This window comes from Lissotriton vulgaris, chromosome 1_1, assembly GCF_964263255.1.
Source record: "Lissotriton vulgaris chromosome 1_1, aLisVul1.2, whole genome shotgun sequence".
Taxonomy (NCBI): domain Eukaryota; kingdom Metazoa; phylum Chordata; class Amphibia; order Caudata; family Salamandridae; genus Lissotriton; species Lissotriton vulgaris.
Window position 1 is genome coordinate 1,072,883,987 of NC_141685.1, and position 27,313 is coordinate 1,072,911,299.

The 27,313-nt window shown below is 45.3% G+C and overlaps 2 protein-coding genes across 3 annotated transcripts in view; one reads left to right on the forward strand and one right to left on the reverse strand.

Annotated features, from left to right (window-relative positions):
• Window positions 1-3,734, reverse strand: part of C1_1H22orf23 (chromosome 1_1 C22orf23 homolog) — an 81,149-nt gene extending 77,415 nt beyond the window's left edge. The window contains exon 1 of the mRNA XM_086936462.1: window positions 3,587-3,734. Within this exon, the coding sequence (XP_086792588.1) occupies window positions 3,587-3,680 (94 nt within the window). The 5' untranslated portion in view covers window positions 3,681-3,734. The remainder of the gene's footprint in view (window positions 1-3,586) is intronic.
• A 5,684-nt stretch (window positions 3,735-9,418) lies between these two features.
• Window positions 9,419-27,313, forward strand: part of POLR2F (RNA polymerase II, I and III subunit F) — a 75,109-nt gene continuing 57,214 nt past the window's right edge. For both annotated transcript variants that reach the window (XM_086963238.1, XM_086963246.1), the window contains exon 1: window positions 9,419-9,540. In XM_086963238.1, coding sequence (XP_086819364.1) covers window positions 9,521-9,540 — 20 coding nt within the window. In that variant the 5' untranslated portion in view covers window positions 9,419-9,520. The remainder of the gene's footprint in view (window positions 9,541-27,313) is intronic.

A 27,313-nucleotide genomic window follows, 5' to 3' on the forward strand; every position in this document is an offset into this window, starting at 1 on the left:
CAGCCCCAAGATGGCGCCTGACCCTGTCTCCGCCTGTGTCAGAGCCTAATCGTCTGACCGGGGAGGCGGGATTCTAGAATGCAGCGAGAAGCAGTGGCTGTTTCCAGCAGGAATAGTGAACTAAGTATTCTAGTCACAGGTAAAATCGTGAGTTTTTTTTTAAGTATCCTAACAGTCCAGCCCCCGGCTTCCGCCTCAGGGGAAAGTATTATACTAAGACCCTTGCCAACCTCCTCCGCTCACCTCACGTTGCGTCCTACATACCCACCCTCTAGTGCGGAGGCCCTGACAGAACCACCTCTCCTGAGGAAATCAAGGCGCACTTCACCGCATTTTACTCACAACTTTACATGGCCGGGACTGTGCCCGGCGCGAGGTTCTCGAACAAATTTTTCGATACCCTTCAGCTCCCCTTGCTTGGCAACCCTCACTGGGAATTCCTTGATGAGCCCTTCTCCGAAGAAGAAATCCTTGATGCGATTAATGGCATGCCCGGTGGCAGGGCCCCTGGTTTGGATGGGCTTCCAGCATCCTTTTATAAGACTTTCGCGCCCATTCTGGTCCCGAACTTAGCTGCCATGTACAACTAATCTTTTGAGAATGGTCAGTTTCCCCCTTCGCTCCATGAGGCACTGCTCACACTACTTCTAAAGCTAGACAAGCCCCTAGAGCTACGCAACTCATATCATCCCCTTTCACTAATTAATACGGAAAACAAGATCTTTGCCAAACTCATCGCCTCCCGCCTTCTTCCCCTCATGCCGCTTATTGCTCGCCTGTACCAGTCTGGATTTATTCCTGGCCACGCAACCTCCCATTACCTCTGGACTATATTCTCCGTCTTTCATCAAATTAACCCTAAGCTTCTGACAGGGGCTGCCCTGCTCGATGCTACCAAAGCCTTCGATACCCTAGAGTGGCTTTTTCCCTTTTATCTCCTCCCTAGCTTGGGCTGTAAGCTGATCGTCATACACAAAATACTACTTCTCTACACACTTCCCACTGCCTGCCTCCGGATTAACGGTCAAATATTGGAGCCTATCTCCATCGAGAGAGGTACCAGGCAGGGGTGCCCGCTGTCACCCATACACTTTGCCATTGCAATGGAACCCCTTCCTGCTAGACTTCGCTAGCACCACACCCAGAGAGGTCTCAGCTTCGCGGCTTGTGCTCTTGTTGTCTCCATGTATGCGGACAATGTTACCCTCTATGTTCGCAACCCTCAGGAGAACCTCAGTCCCCTGGTTCGTGAGGTGATACGGTTTGGGGGCTTCTCCAGCATCCAGGTTAACTGTAATAAGTCTGTGCTTTTCCCCCTCACTGATGCCACGGTACCCTTCACTCCAGACTACCCCTTTGTGTGGGCGTCTGGTCCAACAAGATACTTAGGCATCTGGCTGAGCAGGGACGTAGACGAACTTTGGGGAGCCAACTTTGGTCGAGCTGTGGACTGGTTTGAGTCCAAGATTCCCCTCTGGCACTGGTTGCCTTTGTCTCTGGCAGGTCGCATAGCCATCCCCAAGATAGGGGTGCTCCCAAAGTTTTTATATTTATTTGTCAATATTCCCATCCCCTTACTGCCCACTTTTTACGCAAAGTCCGCTCATTGCTTATCACTCTGGTCTGGGCCAGTCGACAGCCCAGAATTGCATATGATATCCTTACCCTTCCTATGTGGTGTGGTTGTCTTGGTGCCCCTGATTTTAAACTTTATGCCCTTAGCGCCCAGGCCAGTTTTCTCCATTTTTGGCTCCAACCCATTCCTTTTCAGCCGCATGTTGCGGTGGAAGCCGACCTTGCTGCCCCATGGCCGCTCACGACCGCCTTGTTCGCCCCGGCGAAACTCCCATGTACCGAGATTGACACAGTGGAGACTCTTCACTGGGCCTGGGATGGGCTCTGTAAACTCTCCGTCTCCAACATGCTCTCCGCGAATGCCATGCCTATTGCTCATCATCCAGCTTTTCCCCCCCTTCAGTCATCTGGGATGGTTCAACATGCAACCCGCTTAGGGCTTTCCACAGTGTCCGACCTCTACCCTGGGGACACATTCTTCTCTCTCGCTGCTGACTCCGGGCCCATGGACACCCTGCTCTACTATCAACTCATGGCTATCTGCAGGGAGCTTCATCCCTCGTTTCCCCAGCCTCCTTCCACAATGGCCACCCTTGACTTCCTTTACAGGTCCCCCTACCCCAGAAGCTGGTCACTAAGATTTACGCCCTTATACTGGCAGCATCTCCCATTTCTACAGACAGGGTGCGTGTGGCGTCAGGTGAGGACCTGGGTGTCGAAATCTCTCAAGAAGGCTGGCTCTATTGTTGCAATCAGATCAAACGCCAATCCCCAAATTACTGCCTGAGCCTCATTCACTTTAAGTATTTACATAGGCTTTACTGGACTCCTGCTCAGTTGCACAAGATGAGACTTATCCCCAATGATAGATGTCTGCGATGTTCTGCTTTTGCGGTAGACTCCTCCCACCTCACTTGGCTGTGCCCTCAGATCTCTGCATACTGGTGCGAGGTCTGTGCCGCTATTTCTGAGATCACCCCGTCACTGGTCCAGCCTGACCCTCTGCTTTGCGTTCTAGGCTTGGTGAAATTTTGCCCAGATGCCACAGGCCGCCTGACTGCAATGCTTCTTGTCCTTGTGCAGCGTAGGGTCTCCATGTGCTGGGGTCGCAAGCTTGTACGTAAGGTTAATGCTTGGCTTGAGGATGCTTCGTGATGTCAGACACTCCTGTTCGAATTCTGGGACCTAATGCCAGCCAAATCCTGCCCAATTGACATATGTGGTCCACTTGTGTCTTACCTCTTAAGTCGTAACTCTCAGCACCCTGCGACCTCCCCCGCGCTCCAGGCCGGTGCTCCGCCCGCGGCGGCCGCCGGTGATGGTCAATGAGCAGCTGGCTCCCCGCTCATTCTCCCTTCTGCTCCACTAGCCTCTCTCCCCCACTCGATGTGCCACTTCCCATAGCTTATACTACTCCCTCAGTGCTGCCACATCACTTCTCTTTTGTATCGATTTCATGTGCTACATGTCTGAGGTAACCTCTGCTGCATAATACTGTATGCTTGTATATAATGTCTTGATACGGTGCAATCTTGTAACCTTGCTGTGCAAATTTGTTCAATAAAGGTTTTTGAAATTTTTTTAAAAATTAAGCACTGGATAATGTTGATTTAGGGGGGTCTGGTTGAAGGGCAGGACTCCTTTACATGAGCTAGAGACAACTGCAATAATCGTTCCACTTATGTCTGTATCTTACAAAGATGTTCTTAAAATTTACATGTGAAGCTAATTAACCCAAAATGAGGGCTATGTTACTGATAAGTGGGGATATATGGATGATAAATACTTAGCGGGGTGTTTAATCGAAGTAGAGATGAAGATGCTGGTCCTAATGAGTAACATTTCAGCTGTTTAGCTGAATCACAAAGGAAAATATGACTGATCAAAACAAATATGGTTGGGTGAGACTCTAGATTATTCTATGAAGAACACATATTTGTCCCCACTTTGTAATAAGAAAACTTTTAAGCTCTCATTGTAAGGATGGGCCATCTGACCCTCTCAGACTCACCTTTCAGCAGTTCTTGTGTCTCTTTGCTAAACTGGGCAGGGTTGGGCCCCTTCCAGAATCCACTTCCCACAGGCACACCCCCTTTCTTGTCCATATTGGAGGTTGCAAGTCTGATTAAACTTTTGCCTGAAATGTCTCAGCAATCCACTGTCCCTGGGGAGAAAGAAGCAGGTTGAGACAAGTAAAGGTGGAATGCACCCAGACACCACACACTATGGCTGTAATCATGTAGGCAGACTGAGGTATCCCAGGCTGGTGTGATGCACACAAAAGGAATAGTCAAGGATTTTCAGCATTCCATGTGTAACAAAAATGTGCCAATAAGAGTGCTAATCATACACTTAAAGGCGATTGTGGGATGTTTTACAGTAGTTTGGTGGTGCCATTATGTAGTTTTATAAGGCTTTTGTCTTACTTCACCCTAAGGAAGCACAGATCCCTGCACCTTGGCAAGAGGTGTGCTTTTGGGATAGCGAGACACACATAGCAGGTAGAGCTCACCCAGGTAAGCAAGGTGTATTAGGATAGCTGGTGAACACCCACACAAGACTTAATATACATTGATTTGATGGTAGTGTTTTCTGGCTCATTTTAACCATTAACCACAATATTAACCGTTTTAACAAAATACTTGTGCAGCTAGGCGTCTTATGGACATTCCTCCGAGAGTCAGCCAGAAGAGCGATAACCACCTTACATTGGCTACCAGTGGCAGAGAGGATCCAGTCATAACCCTCTGTATCACCCACAAGATCCTGACCGCAAAATGTTCTCCTATATTACAAGCAACCATCCTCCCCTACCAACCTAATAGATCTCTGCGCTCTGGCAACAAAAGGCTAGCAACGATCCCCAAAATCCGGAAAACTAGAAGTGGAGGTCAAAGATTCTCCTATGTTGCCTCCAAAGGGTGGTATACCCTTCCGGACCACATTAGACTGGTAGATGACCATCTGGTTTTCCGCAAACGTTTGAAAACATTGCTATTTCCATCGAGCTAAATAGAGCAGTCACAGCCAATAATCCACAGCGCTGGGAGGCCTCTGGGAAGCCTTGCGCTCTACAAATATTTTTACAATTACAATTACTTTCTGGCTGATCCTTCATGCTCCTTGGTCAATTCAACCCACCGCCCGCCCCCAAACCCCATCATCCAATTTTACTTACATCCACTTCATCTTTGTGCAAGTTTAAGAGATATCAAAACTAATGTTCTTCATCCAGGCAGTCTGGTCTCTAAATCAACCTTGATGTAAGTCCTCTCTTCAGATAAACCTATATCTATATTAGGACGCAAGCTGTTTCCTAACTGTAACTATGTCACATAGGAAAAAATGGTAATAGTTAGTTGTAGTGGTTAGTCCACTTCCTGCTACTCAAATCGGCATGCCAGTGACATTTGCATATATTCCACAGGACTGAATTTGACTTGCCTCTTCACCAATTATATCCAACCTGTACAAGCTGAAATTTGCACTTGGAACATTGGGGTCTGTGTCATAGGATATGTGACTGTGAGATCACTTCATACCGGCAGCAATTTGAAGTAATACCCTTACAGGAGATTTGGTGTTAACATCAATCCCCCTTATAGGGTACATAAAGTGCCTTAAACCTACAATAAAAGAAGGGTGTCTGAGTAGCTCCAAGGGGGGAGCTATTTGTTAACATCAGTGCCCTTTTAAACATAAGAATTCACACACTCTATGCTACCAGAATAAACCACGCTCACAGCCATGAGGCAGGACAAGTTAAACAAAATCCTGGTAGCCCAATGTAAGCCATTGAATTGAAAGTACTAAACTGTCAATTTCCAGATGTCAATTCAGCTTCATGGATCCGTATTGTGGACAAGATCACCTCTTATTTAGACTACACCTTGGGCAGCGTGAAACTGGTTAAATATATATCACTCTACAAAATAGAGCCCCGCTCGGAGAGCATTCACTGTTCCGAAGTGATCAAGATGGCTGACAATGTCCCCAGTCATGAACCAGCTAATATCGTAAGGGCGGGACCCCTCTCCGAAAACATAAAAAGGTTCAAATGGAGTGACACAACCATTAATGAAGTACTTTGAAAAGGCGTCTCTCTTTTAAACCTAAAATTTGGGAGCAAAGGTTGTAATATTGAGACCTCTTTAACTTTTTTTATGTTTCTTCTCTCGCAACACTTACCAGCTTTTTTTGCACACTGCCAGCATCATTTTGCTCATTTCAAATGGCTCCTCTTGTTGACGCGGTTCCCACGCTGTTCCGTCGTGGCTGTGCGCCGTTTGTGCGGAGGGTACTGGTGACCCACAATGCCATTTTCGGCCACTACCGGCGTGTGGCTGCATTTCCAAGTGGTTTGAGGTCTAGTCTTTTTAACTCAACCAACTACTTAAACTGACGCCAATGCGGGCACGCCTAAGGCAAGCTCGTCTGCACTTGTCCGCGTCCGGCCGGGACCAGGAACCCTCCTTTTCAACCATCCCCCAGATCTTATACTTCCCTGGCCCTGCACAAGCCAAGGCCCACACATAAGGCAGAAAGCCAGATCTTCAATCCAGTCACCACTGGCGTAACGAAAAGTGAGGGCGCCTCCCTGCACGGTACTTAGGGGGTCCCCTCCGGGCTCAATCAGGAGCTCTTCCAGCCAGAGTTCAGTGCCAAGGGGGCCCCTTGGAACTAGGGACCCCCCGCACCGCATGGGCTGCGGGGACCTGTGTTACGCCCCTGCCAGTCACCCTACCTCCTTACTGCTCCTGCTGCGGGTTCAAATGCACTCCTAACTCCCAGCGTGAGACTGCGTAAGCCCTTCAGGTTAGGGTGGATGCTCCCCGGCCACCTTCCAACGCTCTGGCTGACTCGCTCTTGCCCAATGAATTTCGTTGTTTTAGTTAAAATTGACGCTCTTTACCTAAACATCAGCTACATTGATTGAAAGGGAGGCTTTGGCCTTGAAATGGGCCTGTAACCACTTTCATCTCTAGATAACTGGACACCCGTTTCGAATGGTGACAGACCACCAGCCGCTAATACCTTTGTTTAAAGGCACTGGACCTCATCCACCGCCGCAAATCGAGCGATGGGCCATTCAAATACAACAGTACCAAATGGACCTTGTATACAGAACCGGATCAAAAAACCCCGCGGATTTCCTATCTCGACACCCAGCAGTAGACACCGCACTTGAGATCAATCAGGACAGGCAGACAATAGAGTTTGTAAACATGGTGTCGCAATGGGCTTGTCCACAAGCTATGTCAGCAGAGACAATCGTGGTCCAATATGATGGTGACGTAGTTCTGAGAAGAGTCATAGACGCAATACAGACAGGATCCTGGGAAGCTTTCCTACGAAATGTCCAGGGATGGAGTCAAGATGACCAACTGCGTCTGGGTCAACTCTGAAAAGTACACAACGAACTGAACCTCGCAGGGAATGGGCTCATTCTAAGAGGGCATCCAGTGGTAATTCCTCTTGCACTGCAGGTCCAATCAACAATGCTAGCCCATGAAGGACATCAGGGCACAAGAAGGATGAAGGCCAGAATGCGCGAAAAAGTATGGTTTCTTGAGAGCAGCTTTGATACGGTTGTACAGAATTGCCGAGCATGCCAGCTAACCAGCACTGCGGAAGCTCCAGCCCCAATCATCATTGAAGACCCCGCCCCATCCCCATGGTCGCGGGTCAGTCTGGACTTTGGCAGTTTCCCGGATGGGAGAGTGACCGTAGTTCTAATGGACAGTTATACGAAATATCCCATAGTGGAGCTAGTCCAATCCACCAGTTTCATTAACGTCCAACCCATTATGAACAACGCTTTTGCCATGTTCGGAATTCCACACAGACTCAAAACGGACAATAGTCCTCCTTTTCAAGGAAGCAAATTCAAGGAATTTCTGCAAAAGCTAGGAGTAAGACATCATCGCATCACACCGCAATGGCCCCAGGCCAACGGAGAATTGGAGCGGTTCATGAGAACTATTAACAAAATCTTGAGGATAGCTACAGTGGAAGGCACAAACCCTGAAGAGGCACTCCAACATTTCCTCCGTGAGTACAGAAGCACACCCCACAGTACGACTGAGAGGTCCCCCTGGTCGCTCATGCTGTCGGGCCCAAGGCGTGATCTGCTCCCCATGGCGGAAAATTGGGTACCTGATCCATACGACAGGGCGAGCAGAGCAGAGAGCTCACAATCGAGCACGAGTTCCAGGAGATTCAGTACTCATCCGAGAGAGAAGGCCAGGTGGAAAATTCAGAACCCTGTATGAGGCCGTACCATGGACGATTCGAACAACCAAGGGCACTGCCATAACAGCACAGCGAGAGGGGGAAGAAGTGACGAGGAATGTCTTGTGGTTCAAACGGAAACTATCTACACCTATCTGTAAAGAGCAGCCTGGTAAACCACCGGCAGGGTGCAGCACTGCAAGTGAGCCAGCAGAACTCCATCACTCTGAGTCACCGACACCCTCTCCTGCCACGGCACCCATGTCACCAAGAACGCCACAGCGACCCAACCCAGAGTATGCACCGATGAGGGGACGGCGACAATATAACCTTAGGCCCAACCCCAGGCCAAGCAAGAAACTGGCAGACTTTGCATGCTAAGTATTTTGCTTTGATTTGTTTAAAAGTCTGATTTGGGAAGGAATGCAGCGCTCTAGTGGTTGTACCCAGGTCCTGGCGGCAGCCGGAAACACGTTCACATTTTTATCACCTTCTGGCCAGGCGTGACCAGAAGGCTATAAATAAATGGGCCGGGGTCGCTCGGGACTTCCGGTCCGACTAGCCCACCACTGTGTCCGTATGCGTGCTCTATGCCACATATGCATATATTGTTTGCCCTATATGTCCGGTCCCCTACACAATGCAATAGGTCTCGCATTTACGCGAGTTTTAGCTATTGACATTGCAAATAACAATGCCTTTTATTTTTGATTTCGTTTTAAAAACATAAATAAAAGGCATTGTCATTTACAATGCCAATCGCTTAAACTTTTGTAACTGCGAGACCTCTTGCATCACAAATGCTTGTTTTTAGAGCGGAGTTATTTACAGAGAGCCATTTTCAAATTGTGTAATACAAACAGGGAAATAGTAAACCTTATCTTACATTACACTGACCTTCTTTTGCATAACGTGGTTTTATTTCATTTATTTTCATCAGTTCGAAAGTGTTCTGATGATGGAGTTTGTGTCATAGTTATCTGTACTGGCTGAGGACAAACCTCTTATTCGTCTGCCTCCTCTTGTCATATACAACTGTTTAATATGCGTCACGATCCCAGCCTTCCTTGCCCTACATTGGACACCCCTGATATGGAGTATGGGACGAGAAAATTGAATCTTGAAGAGTTATTTCCGAATAAGAGAAATTAACAGGGCCTTAGAACGAAAAATTGGTACCCAGAGAGCTAAACACGCACTTGTGGCCTCTGCTATGCCCTATAGCATCAGTTAAGAATGTCATCCTTCCGAAGTGGTATATACGATTTAAGTGGATAACACTAAGGCCTTTTATTTACATGGCATATTTAAGCAAAATACGGACGAACAAAACACACACACAAATATAATTATTGTAATAACAATCCAGAAAGAGAGAGCAGAGATGTCTAGACAAACTCTCTAAAAAACATTCTTACCGCTTGTACTGTTCTAGTTATTCTGTATTTGCAATGAACGGTTCCCTGCACTTACCCTCTACACATCACTATGGCAACAATAAACTTCTCATGGTCCTGTGGACGTCATTCCGTCCGGGACGGCGTGTGACGTCCTAACCTGCCTGTAGCCAGGCCAATGACAGAGTTGTAGCGGCCATGTTTGAATGGGAGTCCAACTTTCGAATGTTGATGTACGCAGCCTGACGTCAGTCGTACGCGCCGAAGTGTGATTCAGACACCGTTCGGCGTGCGCCAGGGATCAGAGCAACTGAGAGATGTCTGATAACGAAGATAAGTGAGTATCAACCCATAAAGGGGCTTTGGAAATCTTTTGTGGGAGGAGGACATTCCTGGGTTTATGCAGTGGACACGAGTTATAGATAGGTTATTGATTGAAGGACTGATCTTGAAAGAGGGATAATGACAAGACCTGCTTTTACCTCCCACTATTAAAGAGTATTCGAGGAGATCGAGTGGTTTTAGAAGGTGAATCATTTGAAAGCAATCGAGCTACGATATGTTGTTGGAGGATTTCATAGACGTGTGATACCTTTGAAGTTTATAATTGGCGTTTTACTCGTTTTAAGTGCGAAAGTGACTCCCGGCAAATGGCGGTGAATTGAGATGTATGGCTGTTGAAGAGTATATCTATATGATGGGGAGTCAAACACGGCTCAAAGCCCGCTTTTCGACCTTGTCTGTAACATTAACCATAAGAGTTAGTTCATTGTCTGGGTTCTGATTGTTCTTATTATGCTCAGTGACTGGCCAAGCTGGGCTGTCAGCAAAGCACTTGGTAATAATAGAGCTGTTCTGCTGGGTGGGCTAATGTTGATTTAGAAAGGCATACGTTTACTGTTTATTAAAACAATCGTTAACTAAATAAAACACCAATCCTTGCTTTTCTACCACAAACAGACTGGTTAAAAAAATTGGCAGAGCTCTTATTGGCTCTTTCAACGTACTGAAATATGCCTTGCGTAAGACCCATGCATGAGCAATTTTAGCCTTCACGGGAGCAGGGGTATCGTTTATAGCCAGTAATAAACCATACTTAGAACTCGCCCTCTTGCGACACATTTTGTGACCTAGATATTCAAGTTGTTTTTCTTCATGAATTGATATTTTCCCTTTTGCAATATTAGACCTGGTTTAGCCACTGTGTCTCAGACAATTTCCAGTTCTTTATTTTACAGCTTTTTGGACTCCCCTTATACTAAGATGCCATCTTGAAAGACCAGGATGTTGTACTGGCCTTTAATCATATTACCCACGACCTCTAGAAAGGCAGAAGCTGCTATGACTACAGAAATACACGCCTAGTAGATTGGAAGATCTTTTCCTTTCTTTATGATGCGCACAGTAAATACCTGATTTGGGCTTACCCAAGCAGTAGGTTGATTTGACATTCAGTTTCTCATTTGGCATCCGTCACAATCAACTGTATCTGGATAAATATGGACAGTAGTTATCTGCCCTATAAAATACATTATTTAAATCATATAAATCAATATAGAACGTGTCCTCTTTTTCATGCTTCTTAGAAATCACCACTGAGGCAGCCAACCTGTATTCTACCTATTCCATTATCCCTGCCTCATCACTTCCTGAAAGCATTTTTCTGACTTCACCTCTCGCCAGTAATGGTATTTTCCTTAAATGATGACACATTATCTAGCATTGCTTCCTCTTGAACACATTCTGTGTTCTTATACTTGAACTCCAATCTTGTCTGAGAATATCGTTGTTTTTTACCAAAAATGTTTCCTGTTTCTTCATGCACCAGCATCCTTTAATCGCTCAATACTGACCTCATGGTTATTGAAAGATAAACATTGTGCCACCATCCCCTGAGGGTCACAGGCTTTTATCTGTTTCATTTATCCGATCCTACAACTTTTGCCTTTGAAATCCATGTTTCTTTCCTGAATACTTTTGTCAACTGACACCTTACTGTATCTTTCAAAACGTAAACTACTCTTGTTTCAAAACAGTATCTTTCCAGTGTTCTTCCTAAACATTTCTTGGAATTATGGTATATATTTTTTGTCATTTTAGATGACCTCAAATCTCCTTCGTAGCACTGTATCATTAAAATGCAAGATACATTTTTGGAGAAGCATAAGTTCATGTGGAACATTGCTCTTGTGCGACTTTACACACTGGCTTCCCCAAGTGTACATGGTGGAATCAAACACGGCACTAACAAAGCCATGTCACCAGTCAAATACCATCCTTAAGACATAGTTGTCAAACATTTTGGGAATCGGAGCTAATTGAGTTCTGCTCTCGGGGTAGGATTCAAAGTATTCTTGAGTTATAGGTCTTGGTCTCCAGTGAACTGCTGCTGAGTTTGTCATTGAAAGGTGTGAGTATGGTTGAACAGCTTGTATGCTGGGTGATGGTAGGTTCCTGTCAAGGACCTAGTGGGATGGTCGGATTTTGGAGATAAGCGTGTCCATTCTTCCAGCATGCCTTGTAAGTGGTGCAGAGTATCATGAATTTGTGAAGAACTTTTAAGGCTTATTTAACCCCAAGGTGAGACATTGTTAAGCCAGTTCTTAGCAAACCTGAAGTGTCACCAATTCGGTTATACTCCTTATCTGTTCTAATTGTGAATCCACGTTTCTTGTCTCCCATAGCATTGAGTTCTCCGCTTCTTGTCCTGCAGACCTCTGTAAAATGTCCTTTCCGGTCACATTTGTTACCTTTTGTCGAATTCCGTAAACAGACTGCTGTGTGATGGATGATTTGTGCTTCCACATCAGTAGTACTGTTGTTGGTCCTCACAACATGTTATTTCTTCTTCTTTCCTAACTCTTGACATGATTTCTCCTCTCTCACTTGTACTATCTATATTACATTTTGAACCTATCTTATAGTAACCATAAGTTTGACATTTTCTTCTTTGGTATCTAACAGCCTGATTCATCAAGCCGAAATCGGCTCGCAAACGGCCAGATTCTGAGAATCTGGCCCTTTGCGAGCTCTATTTTTGCATTTGGGATTCATCATCCCAAATGCAAAAATCGGTAATAGCGATGTCGCAATTTTGCGAGGAATTACATTTAAGGAATCTCTATTTGAGATTCCTTAAAGGCAATTCATCATCCATTAAAAAATTGCGAATTCGCAATTTCGGCCCGCTATTTACCGCGAGGTCAAACCTCGTGGTAAATAGCGAAAACTTTGAAAAATGCTTTTAAAAGCATTTTTCTAAGTTTTTCCTTTGGACATGTGTGTGCGCAACACCTGTTTCAATTTGCATTTAAGGGGTGCTACAGGGTGTCCTTTGAACACCCCTGGCACCCTTTAAATCGCTATCTTATTTGCGATTAGCTAATTGCTAATCGCAAATAAGGAATACTCCCCATTCATTCCTATGGGCCAAAAGGCCCATAGGAATGAATGGGGAGTTATTCCTTATTTGCGATTTAGCAATTTGCTAATCGCAAATAAGGATTGTGTAGGAATCGCAAATCTTTTTGCGATTCCTACATGAATCCCGCTTTGCGAGTCTGGAATAGCGATTCCTTATGAATCGCTATTTCAGACTAAGTTATAAATTGCACTCTGTAGAGTACTGTTGCTACTAAGCCTACATACAGTTCTATCGGTTTATAACAGCATTTCACTTTTATTAGACCACTGTCTAGTTCATTAGTCATTGACTCACACTTATAGCTTCCTTCAAAAGAGTTTCAAACTCATCAATATTATTGCTTTTCCTCGGGGACCATGAACAATTTGTGCCTGACAATAACAAAAGTGATTTTTATTTCACAGTGTTGTTCTTGCCTTTGTATTGCTTCATCTGACGCCTTTCTTGTTCACCCCTTTTTGTGTAACTTGAATAGCCTCTGAACTGGTGGTCTAAATGTAGTCCTCAAAAGTGTTTCTTTTCTGCTTGGTCTGAAATCAGTGCCATTATTATAAAGAATTTACCTGCTCTCCTTCTGAGAGATATGTGGTAGCCCTGGTGACTGTAGGAAAATTGAGACTGAGAGTATAGTATCGTCTTTGAAGAATGCTAGAATGAACTTGTAATGTCTCACAAATCATACAACTTGTCCTGTGCAAAACAGGTTGATGCATGTGTTGTCTGGCACATGCAGATCAGTTAATTTTCTTCTACGCTTTGGGCCTTATTTACAAGTAATTAAGCGCGGTGCCGAACGCCATCTGGCTGCGCCGCTTTATTTCCGAAGCAAAGGGATGCATCATATCTACAATGGTATGACTGATCCCTTTGCTCTCCCCTCCACTGGCGTACAGTAAGCTGCCATGCGCCGACGCGGGCACCCTTGCACCATGGTGTCAGGGTGCCTGTGTGACAGGAATGATTGTTTTTACGCAGGAAGGGACACCTTCCTGCATGAAAACAATCCCAGGGGGTGATTTCCCCTTCCTATGCATTCTGTAGAATGCAGCACGCATCGAAAGAGGGAAAAAATGAGGAGAAATGAAAACCTTTCCCTTGTTGCGCCTCCGTATGCCTCCCCTGGGGAGGCATAATAATCAGCAGGATCTCCAGGTTTGCAAATTCTCATAAAGCTGGAAATACAGCTTAAGGAATGGGTGTTGCGCGGAAACACCCACAGCAACACTCATGGCACGCCCCTTCCATGCCAAGTGTTGTTGTGTGTTAAGGGGCCATATTTAAAAGGACACAAATAGCCATGCAAGGTGGCTTTACGTGTCCTTGTAAATATGGGGCAGCAGGTTGGACTGCTGGTGCATCACAAAAAATGATGCAACAGAGGCACAAGGGCCTTGTAAATAAGCCCCTTCATCTTAACTGTGAAGTATGTTATTTTGTGTATACTTCTGTTTTTCCAATAAAGTTTCACTGTGGACTGTGCAGACTGTGTCTATTAAGTGCGGTCTTCAATCTAAATAGTGGAAGTTGGTGGTCGCTATGCAGTTACACCCACTCATCAAATTTCTCATACATTTATTTATTTATTGAGGTTTGTACAGAGTGAACTTGACCAAAAGGTATCCGAGCACTCCACAGCGTTTACGCATTAGCAATTACATGAGTTACACACAGGGTAAATATAAATACATGGTGACGAAATGTAAACAAGTTATACAGAAGATAGCAGGATACGTTGGTGAAACAATTTTGAAGAGGATTAAGTATAAATGCATATATCACTTTACAGTGTTAGCACAAGAGCAAGTGCATGAGTTACATGTGGAGTAAATAAAAATACATTAAGATTTATAAGGAATAATATATGACAGACCGTATTGGTGGACTATATTTTAGGTGGGTACGGTCCATATATAGGATGGCATTTGAGGTAGGTGCAATGTATGTATATATATGTTTGTGTGTGTATATATGTCATTTGAGATGTCATCAGAGATGTCACTGACCATGTCATGAGTGATGTAATATGCAAACGTCATTAGCAGCGCATTGCTGGGGTGCGAGTTATAGTTCGCTCAGCTAACTATAACTGCTGAATTTCTCTAGTTTTGTACGAGTGAAATGTCAGCCTAACTATAACGTTCCTGTAACCTGTGGTATTTTCTGTGAATATATATGTGTATGTATGTATATATATATATATCCGGTACACCACGTCTCCACCCAGTGGCAAAGTTCCACCACCGCTGCAAAAACTGAACGGACACGGGCCAAGTAAGTGCTGAATACCTTTTTATTTGTGCAAATTCAGCCGTGTGTGTGTGTAGTGCATTACAACATTAGCACAGCAGCAAGTACACAATTTATATGTAACATGAATAAAATATCTAATAATATATAAAGGAGACATTTTAGATGGACAATAGAATAGATGGATGATATCCATGTTGAGGTAACTATAGTAGGGTGTTGTGAAGGTGGGGAGAGCGGAGGCATAGTTTCCTTGAGGTAGTGATGCTAAAATGTATTTAGAAGGTCCGGGGTGGGAGCTAACAGACCAGTTGTATTGATTAAGGCTGAGGGTTTAGATATTTATTGAAGAGAAAGTTTCAGATTCTTCTTGAAGTGAGGAAATGATTGTCCCATAAATCCTGAGGCAACGAGCTCCAGATTGTAGGAGCGTTTCTGGCGAAGGAACGGAATTTCTCTTTTTTAAATGTTGCTGGAATCCAGAGTAGACTGTCAGATCCTCGAAGTGGTCTCTTTTGACTGACTTTTGAAAATTTATTTGCAAGGTAGGCTGTTTCTTTTGTGTAGAGAGCTTTGTGGGTTATGAAAGCAGTTTTAAGTATAGCTCTTGTCTTGATAGATGGTCGGTTGAGTTTCTTGAGAGTGGAAATTAAGTGGTAGAAGGGGTTCTCATCTGGCGGTAGTCTAGCCATGGGATGGAATGTGACCTTCAATGGGGCTATGTGTGGTTTTGGGGCACCCATTATCGTTGTGTTCACGTAGTCCAGCTTGGGGAGGACTAAGGATTGTACCACAGTATTTAGGTCTTCGAAAGGGATGAAAGGCTTGACTTTATAAGGCGTTTCAACGTGTAGAAGGCACTTTTTGCAGTGTCATTAATATGCTCTATCATACTCCGGTGTCTGTCAAGTGTAATCCCTAGGGATTTAACAGAGTTGGATATGGATAGTTGGCAGTTTAATGCAGTTGAATTGTCAAGCTAGATATCTATGGGAAAGGTTTTTTCTTTGGGTAGGATGAAAAGGAGTTTGGTTTTGTTGAGCTTGAGATGGTTACTGGACAGCCTGGATTGAACTGTGGAAAGAGTGCTATTTAGGCTCTGAATGTCTTTGACAATATTTTCGAATAGAGTTGAGTGCCATCTGCGTAGAGATGATAGGCAATTTTGGCTTGTTTCAGGTTCATTGCTAGGGGTTCTGTATAGAGGTTGAATAGGGCGGGAGATTGAATACATTCTTGTGTGACTTCTTGCGAGACGAGCATTGCTTTTGAGGTCGAGTTGTTTAATTTGATTAGCTGAGAGCTTTGGTTCAGGGAAGACGAAACCACTTACGGACAGTTCCATTGATGTCTGCATGATGCAAGATGATGTTTAGGAGAATGTCATGGTTGACAGTATCAAAGGCAGCCGAGTGGTCCAGGCGGAGTAGGAGGCAGGCCTGGTCATTATCCCAGGATTTGTGTAACTCCATCTATGATGTTCAGAATTTCAGTCTCTGTGATGCATTCTTTTCTGAACCCAGATTGGAAAGTGCCGTTCAAGTTATATTTTTCAATGTGGCTGTTGAGTTGTGCAAGCATGCATTTTTTTATTGGTTTTGCAAGGAGGGGGAGATAAGTTATAGGTCTGTAGTTGTTATGGATGTTCTGGTCCGTGTCTCTTTTTAGGTCTCGCGCCAAGCGTTGCAGTGTGCAGCATTGCTCGTGCAGCGAGACTTCATGTAGGGGCTTTCAGAAATCGCTTCACATGCTCGCACACGGTGCATGTGTGCTTTTACTTTTGCCCCAGGCTATTGGCCTTTGCGTGCGTCTTTTTAACAAACGCAGCACGTAATTGGCCAAAGGCGGGCGCATTGCTCCGCCCATGGCCTATTGGTGTCGTTTACCCGCATGGCCGCCATGTGGTTTCAATTATCGTGCCCGACACAGGCGCGATAATTGAAACCAGATGTCTCGCTGTGGCGTGCACCACTCGCGGGCTTGTTCGTTTTTTTGTTGTTTTTTTTTCATCCATTTTACAGGGAAGCAACTAAAGGAAAGAGAGGTTGTGAACCCTTTCTTCAAGTCACGATTTTCAGTAATTCATTTTTCAGGCACTCTTTGTTCTACTTAGCACTTGTTTATCCTTTGCTTGGTGGAACCGAGAGGGTGCAGGGCCTCTTCGATGTTGCCATGTACTTGTGTACTGTTCCGTCGCGCGGAAAGTGCAACCGGAGTTTAGGTTTCGTGTCGAGTCAGTGGGGGTGGGGGGCGGCTGCTGTGCCTGTTCGCTGTGCGTAATGTGAAGCAGTATCTCTTTTGGAGTTTGCGCGCGTCCCTGCAGCCGCTGCGCAAATTCTTGGTTTGTCCTGGCATCTCGGACCGCATGGGTTATCCTGGGTCACTCTATGCTTGGGGGCTTCCGGCTGTTTCAAGCTTAAAGCCCCCAGGGCGGCACATGAGATCACACAACAGTGCCTTAGGTGGCAGTCAGAGCAGCCTTTCTTTGACTCCTGCCTATGCCCCGCTGGACTCTTCAGGGTCCCAGTGGTGAACAACCCCCCTCTTATTTGCACATTTTTGGGACGCAAATGTTATTAAGTAAAGGGGTATCCCATGGACTGCTCATCTTTATTTGGAAAGCATGATGGGCTCTTCTCATTGGCAGACTTTTGGAAGTAGTTAATTTATTGAGGAAATGCGTGACTCTGAATTTCAGCAGTATTCCGTATATTGATCACCACTTGAATCTATCCGCCTTTTGCTGCAGATTTCTCCTTTCGTTTGCATGCGTTGGACGCAAAAGTTATGGTGTGTGTGTGTGTGTCAGCGTGTGTGCAAGTTGTGTGTGTGCCAGCCTGCTGCGTTGTATGTCTCTGGGCCTCGGCAAGCCCCGGCTGTTCCCCAGTCCATGTGAGGAATGCGCTCTCCTCCCACATCCTTAGCCAGCCTCCTCTGTCACTCCCTCCCACTCCCTTCTCCTGCAGCCTCTACCTCCCCAGGGACAGTAGCCCTCCCATGACCCATCCTGCCCCACAACCTCTCCCTCCCACGAGACACCGGCCCTCTTTGGTTGACAGTTAATGGGTTGCGTTATTAACAGTCCCTCAAACCTTGTTGGAAGCACAATTCTTATGTTGTTCTGGCAGCTGGCGAGTGTGCTCGGCTTTTTACGACTTTTTTAAGGATGGAGTGTTCAGACGAATCAGTGTTCGGAAGAATACTTATACATTTGTTTATCCCAATATGCATATTGTTGGTGTTTGTGGTTTAGTATATGTCCAAAGTGGAAATGAACATTCATATGCCCTTCCAAACAAAGAAAAAAATATGATTGCACCACATAATTAATCAATAAATTGTGTTCCTACAAAGTGCAGTATCTTATTGGCCATACACTAAGTAGCAGAGCGATGAGAGAAACCAGATGTGAATGTATACCCAGTGTTTGCCCCAGAAACCATTGCGAAAAAGGGGCCTGCATAAATGGGAGCATTATTGAAAAGACAAAGTAATCCCCAATTACCCAGGAAACGGTCGCAAAAAAAACGGAAGACATTCCTGCAGGTATAAAGTATTGCCCCTAAAACAAACTTAGAGAGTATCCGTAAAGGAGGATGTAGGTTTCACCAGGAACTTTACCAATTTCTTATTCCGAAGTCAGAAAAAATTACTTGATTGTGTGCCTGTACCAGAAGACTAGAAATGATTACGAAATCAAAAGGTACCATTATTAAACACATGAATATTGTGATCAGAGTTAGGTCTAATGTGCCTTTTTAAACCAACACCTTGTGGAAAATATCGAAAAAACAAACCTTATTCTGACTAAAGCAGAAGTTAAGTAGTTGTTTTGAAATACACGTCAGAGATATGGTTGTAACCACTGTACTGATCACCACATAACACTGATTGGTCGGTTGTTTTGTTAATATAATAGTATCAGGAAGTCAATAAATAAGCCAGGTTTGTAATGAAAAGAGAAGTTCCACATTGTGCTAATTAAGTGATGTATTTGTGGCGCACAAAAATATCAATAGTCAACAGAATGACTATTTTACTGACTGGAGATGTCCGTGTTCGACCTGTCCATCGGATGAAGTCGCGAGGCCGTGTTTTACAGCGAAAGCTAAAGTATTGTGGTGTTTGGAATAGGCAAAACGAACTAACCAGCTAATAGGACAGAACTAGAAACAAACATTTGCAATGCAATAGGTATCGCATTTGTGAAAATTTAAGCTATTGGCATTGTTAATGACCATGCCTTTTTTATCTGTTTTGAAAGCCAACATATAAATAACTGGCATTATCATTTACAATGCCAATAGCTCAAACTCTCGTAAATGCGAGACCTATTGCATTGCAAATGCTTGTTTTGATGAGGGGGTGACTTGACCAAGTTTGAGGGGAGCCGGCATAGAGCTGCTCCATAGGAAGCAGTTAATGATTTTTGTCCATAAAGGAGTGATGATGTGACTGAGATTTTTAACAAGCGCTGCAGGGAGGGGGTCAGAGATGTGCAATGTCGTCTTCATGCTAGTGAGTAGTTGGCAGACTTCTTCTTAAGGGATATGGTCTAATTCAGTCAAGGTTGCAAGGGTTTTTGGTTAGTGACCAATGTTGCTGAGAGGGAGAGACATTCATACTTTGCGCCAGGGGAGCTTTGTTGGGCCAAGGGGCTAGTAGTTTGTGTTTTTTGTATTTCAAGTCCTTCAGCCCAGAGGATCGAGAGATTGGTTAACGAGGGATGCTGTCTCCACTTTCTTTTGGCTTGATGGAATTGACGCCTCTCGTTGTTTACGTCTTTATTGAACCAGGATCTGGAGGGCATGCTCCTTGAGTTTCAGATGGGCGACTGATTCAACTAGTTCTATTATTTTTGTGTATTAGTGGTCGGTTAGGTCAGTAGCGTAGGAGGGTTCGGGTGAGGATAGAATTTGAGAACTGACTAGTGCTTCTAGCTCTACTATGTATGTTCCTCACGCAGTGTTTGGGATGACTAGATTGGGGGGCCCTTATGTCAGGCGGTATTGATCTTTAAAAGGATTGGATGATGATCAGTGCAGTCGGTGGAGGGATATGGTGTTGTGTTTAGAGGTGATTGCGTCAAGGGTCGAACCCATATTGTGAGTTGTTTATAGCAGTGTTGGGTAAGATCGTTTATTTCCCAGAGGGCGGATATTCAGTATTATTCAGGTGATGCTCTAGGTCTCCCAGTATAATGTATGTGCTTCCTTTTAGAGAGTTGTGCTGTATTATATCTGTTAAGTCGACGCAGAATTGAAGGTTGTTGCATGGGAGGAAGTAGATGACATGACGTTTAACCGGGTTGGGGCCTTTAGGGTAGAGCTGAACTCCTAAATATTCAAAGATGGGGTATTTGGTAGTGCGCAACGGAGTTGGGCAAAGATCATTTTTTGTGTATGATGACTTCTCCACCGCCCTGCTAGCCTTGTATTTGCAGCGAATGATTGAGAAGCTCGGTGGGGTGAGGAGGTCGATATAGGGGGATGACTGGTCATTTAACAAGGTTTCAGTTAGAAAGTAAATGTCAATATTGTATCGTAATATATTTTCAGCTATGTCAGTGGCATACTAGACTGCTGACTAACAGTTTAGAAGCATGCAGTAAAGTAAAGATCTCATATCAGGCTGACTGGGTTGGATGGTAGTTAATTTGATGGGTGTCCTGGGAGGGTGCGTAGTGTTCCGGGTCCTATTCGTGCCACGGATTAATGGAATCTTGCAGTGGTAGTGTTGGATGGAGGCTTTATCATAGGTGTTCCTCAGCGTTACAGCTTCCTACTTCGATATTCCAAGCGAGGTGCATCTGGGTTTGAAGTAGTGATGAATGTGGGAGGCGATTTGACTGGGGGTTGGTAATGGGGGATCAAAGGGTGTGTGACAGGAACAGTGTTCAGCATAGCTGCATGGGGTTGGGGCAGAATGTGGCTACTCTTTTGCGCCCCTACATAGTGACTACATATTTTCCAGAATAGTGTTTATTTTGTGTACTAGCCAAGCTATTATAGGGATCAGGTGGGAGACAGGTGGGTTTGTGGTGGGGAGGGTAGTATGCTGGAGCTCACTGGAGCCTGGGGTCGAGGCTAAGGTAGAATCCACCCTGCTGAGGCAGATGGACAGAGTTTGGGGTGGAGGCTACAGCCGAACCCAGTCTGCTGAGGTTAATGGACTGAGAGGATGCATGTGAGATGGATAGCTCGAGCTGGGTTGTGGAGGTTTGCCAAGGAGAGGGGTGAAGTAATTCTGGTAACATAACAGAGGCATTCAGGCATCTGGTGAGAGCTAGGGGTAGTGGCAGTGCAAAGGATAATGGGGGTATAGTGATCAACAAGTAGAGGTGTGAGCGCATGGGTTAGTTTGGGAGAGGGTGGGGTAGATGGTTGTCCGTGAGAGGGAGGAGGGATGGAAGTGGAACTGGATGGCATGGAGGTGCAGAGCGCAGGAAAGCCATTTAAGAATTGCTACTTCTATTGAGTCCTCTTAGAGTTGGTTATGTTGGCAATTCCTTCACACAAGTGCTCACATAAACCATTAAACCATCCCATGTCACCAATCTGTATGATGGAGCATGCAGTGGATTAGGACTGTAGGTGGTATTCTATTGCAGCAGTGTTTTAATCATGTTGTTGGTGTAGCCTCTCCCCTCGGCGCCTAGCTGTGCGAGGCCTAACAAGAAGATAGGACTGCAAAGAAAGGAACTGCGGGCAAGGTAGAATGGAAAGGGACACACCTTGTTCACTCAGGAGCAAGAGGAATGAAAAGAGAAAAATGCATTGTTCATTGGAGACTTTGTCAGCTATTCCATCAGGTGGAAATCGGCTGTAGAGCATTTCTTTCTGTCTGTGCTGCTTAGTGATATGCCAAGATCTGATGATAGTGCCAACAAAAAGATCATTAACACAGTTAATAGATACTTGATCATTTTGTTTGTCATAGTGGATGTCTCTGCTAAAGCAACTGGTGTCTTGTGCACTAACTAAATCTCTTTTGTGTCCTACGTTCTCTCCCAGTAGCCTCCAACCATGTTCTTTCTGGATGTGTGGGTACACATCGTATGCATTTTGCTGTATGTAAAAGACTGTTCTGATTAGAATAAGACCTGAAACTCTATCTTGTCTATTGTACTTGTTCTCCCACTCCTCTGTGTGTTTTACCTAGATCTTGTTACTCACGCACACCACTGGTCCATGTTAAAGTAATAGATTTCTGTTCTATTCTGTATTGTTCTGAAATGTAAAGTCTTTTTTTTTTCCTCACAGCACTTATTATGCTTAATAAAATGTAACCGTTTTGCACGTCGTTTTAAAGAAACAGACTTTGTGGCCCGCTACTAGACTTTTCAAAGGATATGGCCCCTATCTAAATATAGCCTGCTCCGACGCTTTATCCACAAGTTCCATACCGATAAAATGAATACCACAGTTATGACTCTGTTCTCTCTCAATTCCTCTCCAAAAAGGTAGCAGTGCATGCTTCCTCTCTGATCATCAGAAGAAGAAGTAGAAGACATTATCACTGCAGCAAACGCAATTTGGGCAGTACAAACGAAATCTTATCCCAATCCAAAACGTATGGACCATGTAGGACGGCAACTCGTAATGGATCTCGAACATCTAGGGATGCGTACATTAAATGGGAGAATAAAGCACGATAGACCTGCTGCATGCATGTATAATGGCCCTCGCTCTAGCTCCGTTCTGGATTATACAATAGTAACTCTCCCGCTCTTTGGGCAAATAGAAAGATTTCAGATCAAATGCTCCACCGACCGTAATCACTCTGCCGGGCACATCAAACTTAAAATCACATTTCAAAGACACATAGAAGCCCCAGTAGTGGAGGGGTCAACATCGACAATAAATCTGAAACTCTTGCAATGGACAAACGATAAACTTCCACACATAACTTCACAGGCAAAAGACCTAATGCTGTCCCTCGAGTCACACAAAAAACTTGACAATTGGAACATGGACCACTTTCCTGGCAAGTCTACCACTAACGGGGACATCCACTAAACAGTCAAATAAAAAGCGGACAAATCACAATAGTCATCTTAGTCAAACCGCATGCACCATAAGGAAACAACTGACGAAGGCTCTGAGGATGGCACATCATCAAAGCCCATCCTCCACAACATGGGAGCAAGTATGTTAGTTAAAGATAAAATACAAAAAACAAACCTAGATTTACAAAAAACTCAACATAATAACTTTTGGACAAAGTTACTATACAACTCAAAGAAATCCGATGCTAGAGCTTTCTGCTGGGACCAAGTGACTTCCTTGAACAGAACCTCAAAAGTCATAAAAGTGACCTGTGTCTTGGAGCCTGCTTGGGTACAACACCTAATAGCCACATTTTCAGTAACAAACGCAGGTGGGCAAAACGTCACAGTAATCACTATAAAGGGAGAGCAAAAAGCTTTAGCATCCTCAAATAATCACAGCACTAGGAAGGACAAGTTCCAAACAATTACCAAAACAACAGGAAATGGCATTCAGCAGAATAAAGCCATACCACAGCCATACACTCCTTACTCTGAAGTAGAAATTTTACAAGTTATAACAAAAAGTCGGCTTAATGGGGCACCAGGCCCACGCAGCGTTCCACAAGCAATTTACAAACAAGATTCCAATTTTTGGGCAATCAAGATGTACTGCCTATTCCAGCTGATCGGTGCTTCCAGTCGCATCCCGGAGAGCTGGAGAGGTGCAATTATCAATCCAATATACAAAGGAGGAGACTGCCTGGTCGCGTTATTAGCTGCTGAGGCCATATACTATGCATCCTTGATCTTAGCAGACCTGATAAATTTGTCCGATGTGAACAAAAAAATCCCCCTCAATAAGTCGGGCTTTCGAAGGGGCACAGGCACAATCACAAACGCACTAGCAATAGGGCTTATCACTGATAAAAGCCTACGACAGTGACAAGAACTTAATCTATGCTTCGTGGACTTTACGGTGGCATTTTTTATTTTTTTATTTCTTTATTATGATTGAAAGTTCACCTTAACATACACAGCAAAATGTCTACATCCCGGAGGCCGGTTAGCTCAGTTTTCAAATAGAATTCCTTTTCACCATGCCGGGAAGTGGACCAAGTTCTCGCGCTGCAGGTCGGTGCTAATATCTGCTTCTCAAAGGAGCACAACGTTTTCAAATTAAAGAGAAAGCAGGATAAAAGAAACAAACCCAAAAAGAAACCCCCTTCCCCAAACAAACATTGAGGTATCAGGTCAGCTATTTGCCCGCCGGACTCTGATCCTACAAAATGTACACAACGAAGTGGCTCAAGTTCAATTGGCAATCTGTTCCATATCCCCCCCCCCCCCCCCCCCCCCGTCCTCATCTGATGCTCAATCCAGATCAATTTTCCTTTTTAGCCCCATCGGCCACTCACTCGATGCTGGCCCCTCTATCTCCAGAACCCATCCTGCCCCTTAAAGTTCCCTGAGCACCTCCGGGCGCCGGTGTACTAGTGCCCGCCTCAGCACTCGTCCTTGTCTCTGTGGCCATGTCCCCCCCCCCCCTGTCGCCTCTTAAATATGCAGTGTATAAGCCCCAGAAGTTCTTGGGTCTGCTCCTCGGTCGGAGGAGTTCGCTGAAGTTTTCAGATTGCGTGCAGCAGTAGGGAACGTCTTGTGACCACTGCAACACTGTGGGCAAAGGTCCTCATAACCAGCACATTGCCACCCTGCACTTTGCATCAGTAATCCTAGGTCAACTAGTCTACGTGCTGCCTTCGGCAGGTTTTTAGAATACCCCAGCAGCGCTACAGCTGGGTCCGGGGGGGATCTCTAGCTCGGCCACTATGCTAACCTCTCGGAATATATTGTCCCAAACTTAAGGATACCAGGGCAGCCCCATGCTAAGTGAAGAAAGTCCGCTGTCTGGGAGTGACATCTTTCACAAGCTACGACTTCTCGTAGGCCATACCTATGCAATCTCTCTGGCGTATAGTATACTCTATTGAGGTATTTAAAATGTATCAATCTGTTTGCCATGCAGAGATTTTCACTTTGTGTTGGTGCAGCAATATGACCACATGTCTTCATCAATTGTGATGTCCAAATCACGCTGCCAGGTAAGTCTGGCTTTGGTGTACTGGTTGGCTCTCTGGTACATCGCTATCTTATATAAATTGGAGACCAATTACCAGGGGGATTTAGTTTTTATGAGGTATGAGAGCTCCAGGACCTCAGGGGGCTCATCCATGTCCTCCCCAAGGTGCTGCCGCAGTGCTCCACTCACCGTATGAAACTGAAACTGCTGCAGCATGGTGGGTGTCTCTTTAGCAGTCGTAACTGCATCCCATGTTTTGGCAACCCCATCTGAGAACAAATCCCCTACTGTATGTATGCCCAGCTTACTGAGGGCTCACACTACTCCCTTATCTCTACAGGGGGTCAGCCAGACCGCCCACTTCATAGGCATCTCCAGAGAGTATAGCAGTGCCCTCGCCTTTTTCCTGTAGTATACAGCTCCAGGCATGCCGAGTCTAATTTAAGGAGTCCAGTATCCCAGTCATGCAGTCTACCGGCTCGGAAATAACAGCCGGGAGGGGGAGAGGGTCAGCGAACAGTCTCTTAAGCTTGAGGTATGGTATGTCAGCTGCGCTGTGTTACCAGCTATGTGCCTGCACCACCCTATAGTACAGCTCCAGGTCCGGTGCATCCAACCCGCCCAGATGGTATGGCAAAGTAAGGACTCTCCATTGAACCCAAGCCTGTTTGCCCGCCCAAGCAAGACGGAAAAAGGAGCGCAGCAATACTATTGGTATGTTAGTAAACAAGAATAAAAATCTAGGTGGCACCACCATCTTCATAATAGAAACCCTACCGATCAGCGATAGGGGAAGCCTAATCCATGTTTCTACGTCTTCTAGTTTGTCAACAGCTGTGCCATAGTTTTCTCAGAAAACTATTTCAGAGTCCAAATGTAACCTAATGCCGAGGTATCTGACGGAATCATTCGACCACTGCAGCGGGTACTCCGTCTCAAATGGAGAGGTAGATGGGGTGAGGGGAAAGGCAATAGACTTAGACTAATTAACCTTTAATCCTGAAAGCGCCCCGAAGTGCACCACTTCTCTCAGGACCGGGGACAGGTTGGTTTCCGGGACACGAACGTAGAGCAGTGTTGTCCGCATACGTGGCGACCACTATCTGATAGGCCTGAAAACGTACCCCCCAGTGACTGTGGTATTCCCTGAGCGCACATGCTAGGGGCTCAGCGACCAATGCGTACAGTGTCTGCGACAAGGGGCAGCCCAGGCGGGTCCCCTTGGAGATGGGTATAGCGTCTGTAACTAAGTCCCCTAGCCGGATACGGGCAGAGTGCGCGTTATACAGCACCCCAATCATTTGCAGAAAGACGGGCCCAAGCCCCATTCTAGACAATACATGACGCATAAATGGCCACTCCACCGAGTCATATGCCTTCTCCATGTCCAGGAATACGGCGATAGCACTAGTGTCCAGTTGGACGTGCTGCATTGTGCCAAAGACCCACGCAAAGTATAAGTAAAGTTTCTGTCGGGCACAAACCCCCCCTGTTCCGGGGCTACTAATTCCGGGGTCAAAAGGGCCAGGCGAGTAGCTAAGATCTTTGCAAACAATTTAGTATCCACGTTTAACAAGGACAGTAGGCGGTAAGATCCACATTCCTCCGGGGGTTTACCTGGCTTGGGAATAGCCACCAAGATGGCTTCTCTCATTGATTGTGGCATTTGCCCTGTGACGTACATATCCTCAAAGAGCTCCGTAATATGCGGGAGCAAGATATCTATGAAGGTCTTGTAAAATTTCACTGTAAGGCTATCAGATCCAGGGGCACTGTTCACCTTCATTCCAGCTAGTGCTTCCAGTATCTTGTCTATTTCTATGGGGAGAGACCGGAATTCCCTATGTGTATTGGTTAGGAACGGTAATTTAATATGTTCCAGATAGTTCAATATTTCCCCATCCATGTCAGATTGGTGTGACGCATACAGGTTTGTGTAATACCGTTTAAAGCTGTGAGCAATGACTACCTCCTCAGTAAGTAAATGATCCCTCTCCGAAATGATCATAGCGACGGAAGTCTTTCTCCGTCTATCTTTCAGGATTTTAGCCAGCACTGAGCCAGGCCTATCGCCCTCTCCGTACGCACGAGCTGTGGCATATTTTCCCAAATGCTGAACTTCACTGTCCGCAGCCTCGTGATATTCCTCAAGTAGTGTCTTCATTACCTCAGTGGTCTTCTCATCCATCCCCGACTGTTGCCTGGCCTCCAAGTCCCCTAGTTTACACTCCAAAGTCTACAGTCTCTGTCGAATGTCCCGAGGCACCCCAGAGTGTTTGGCAATGGCCACCCTCTAATATACACCTTAAAACGCTTCCCAAACCGTTTGGAAACTGTCTACAGACCCTATATTAGTGGCAAAAATGTTCTTG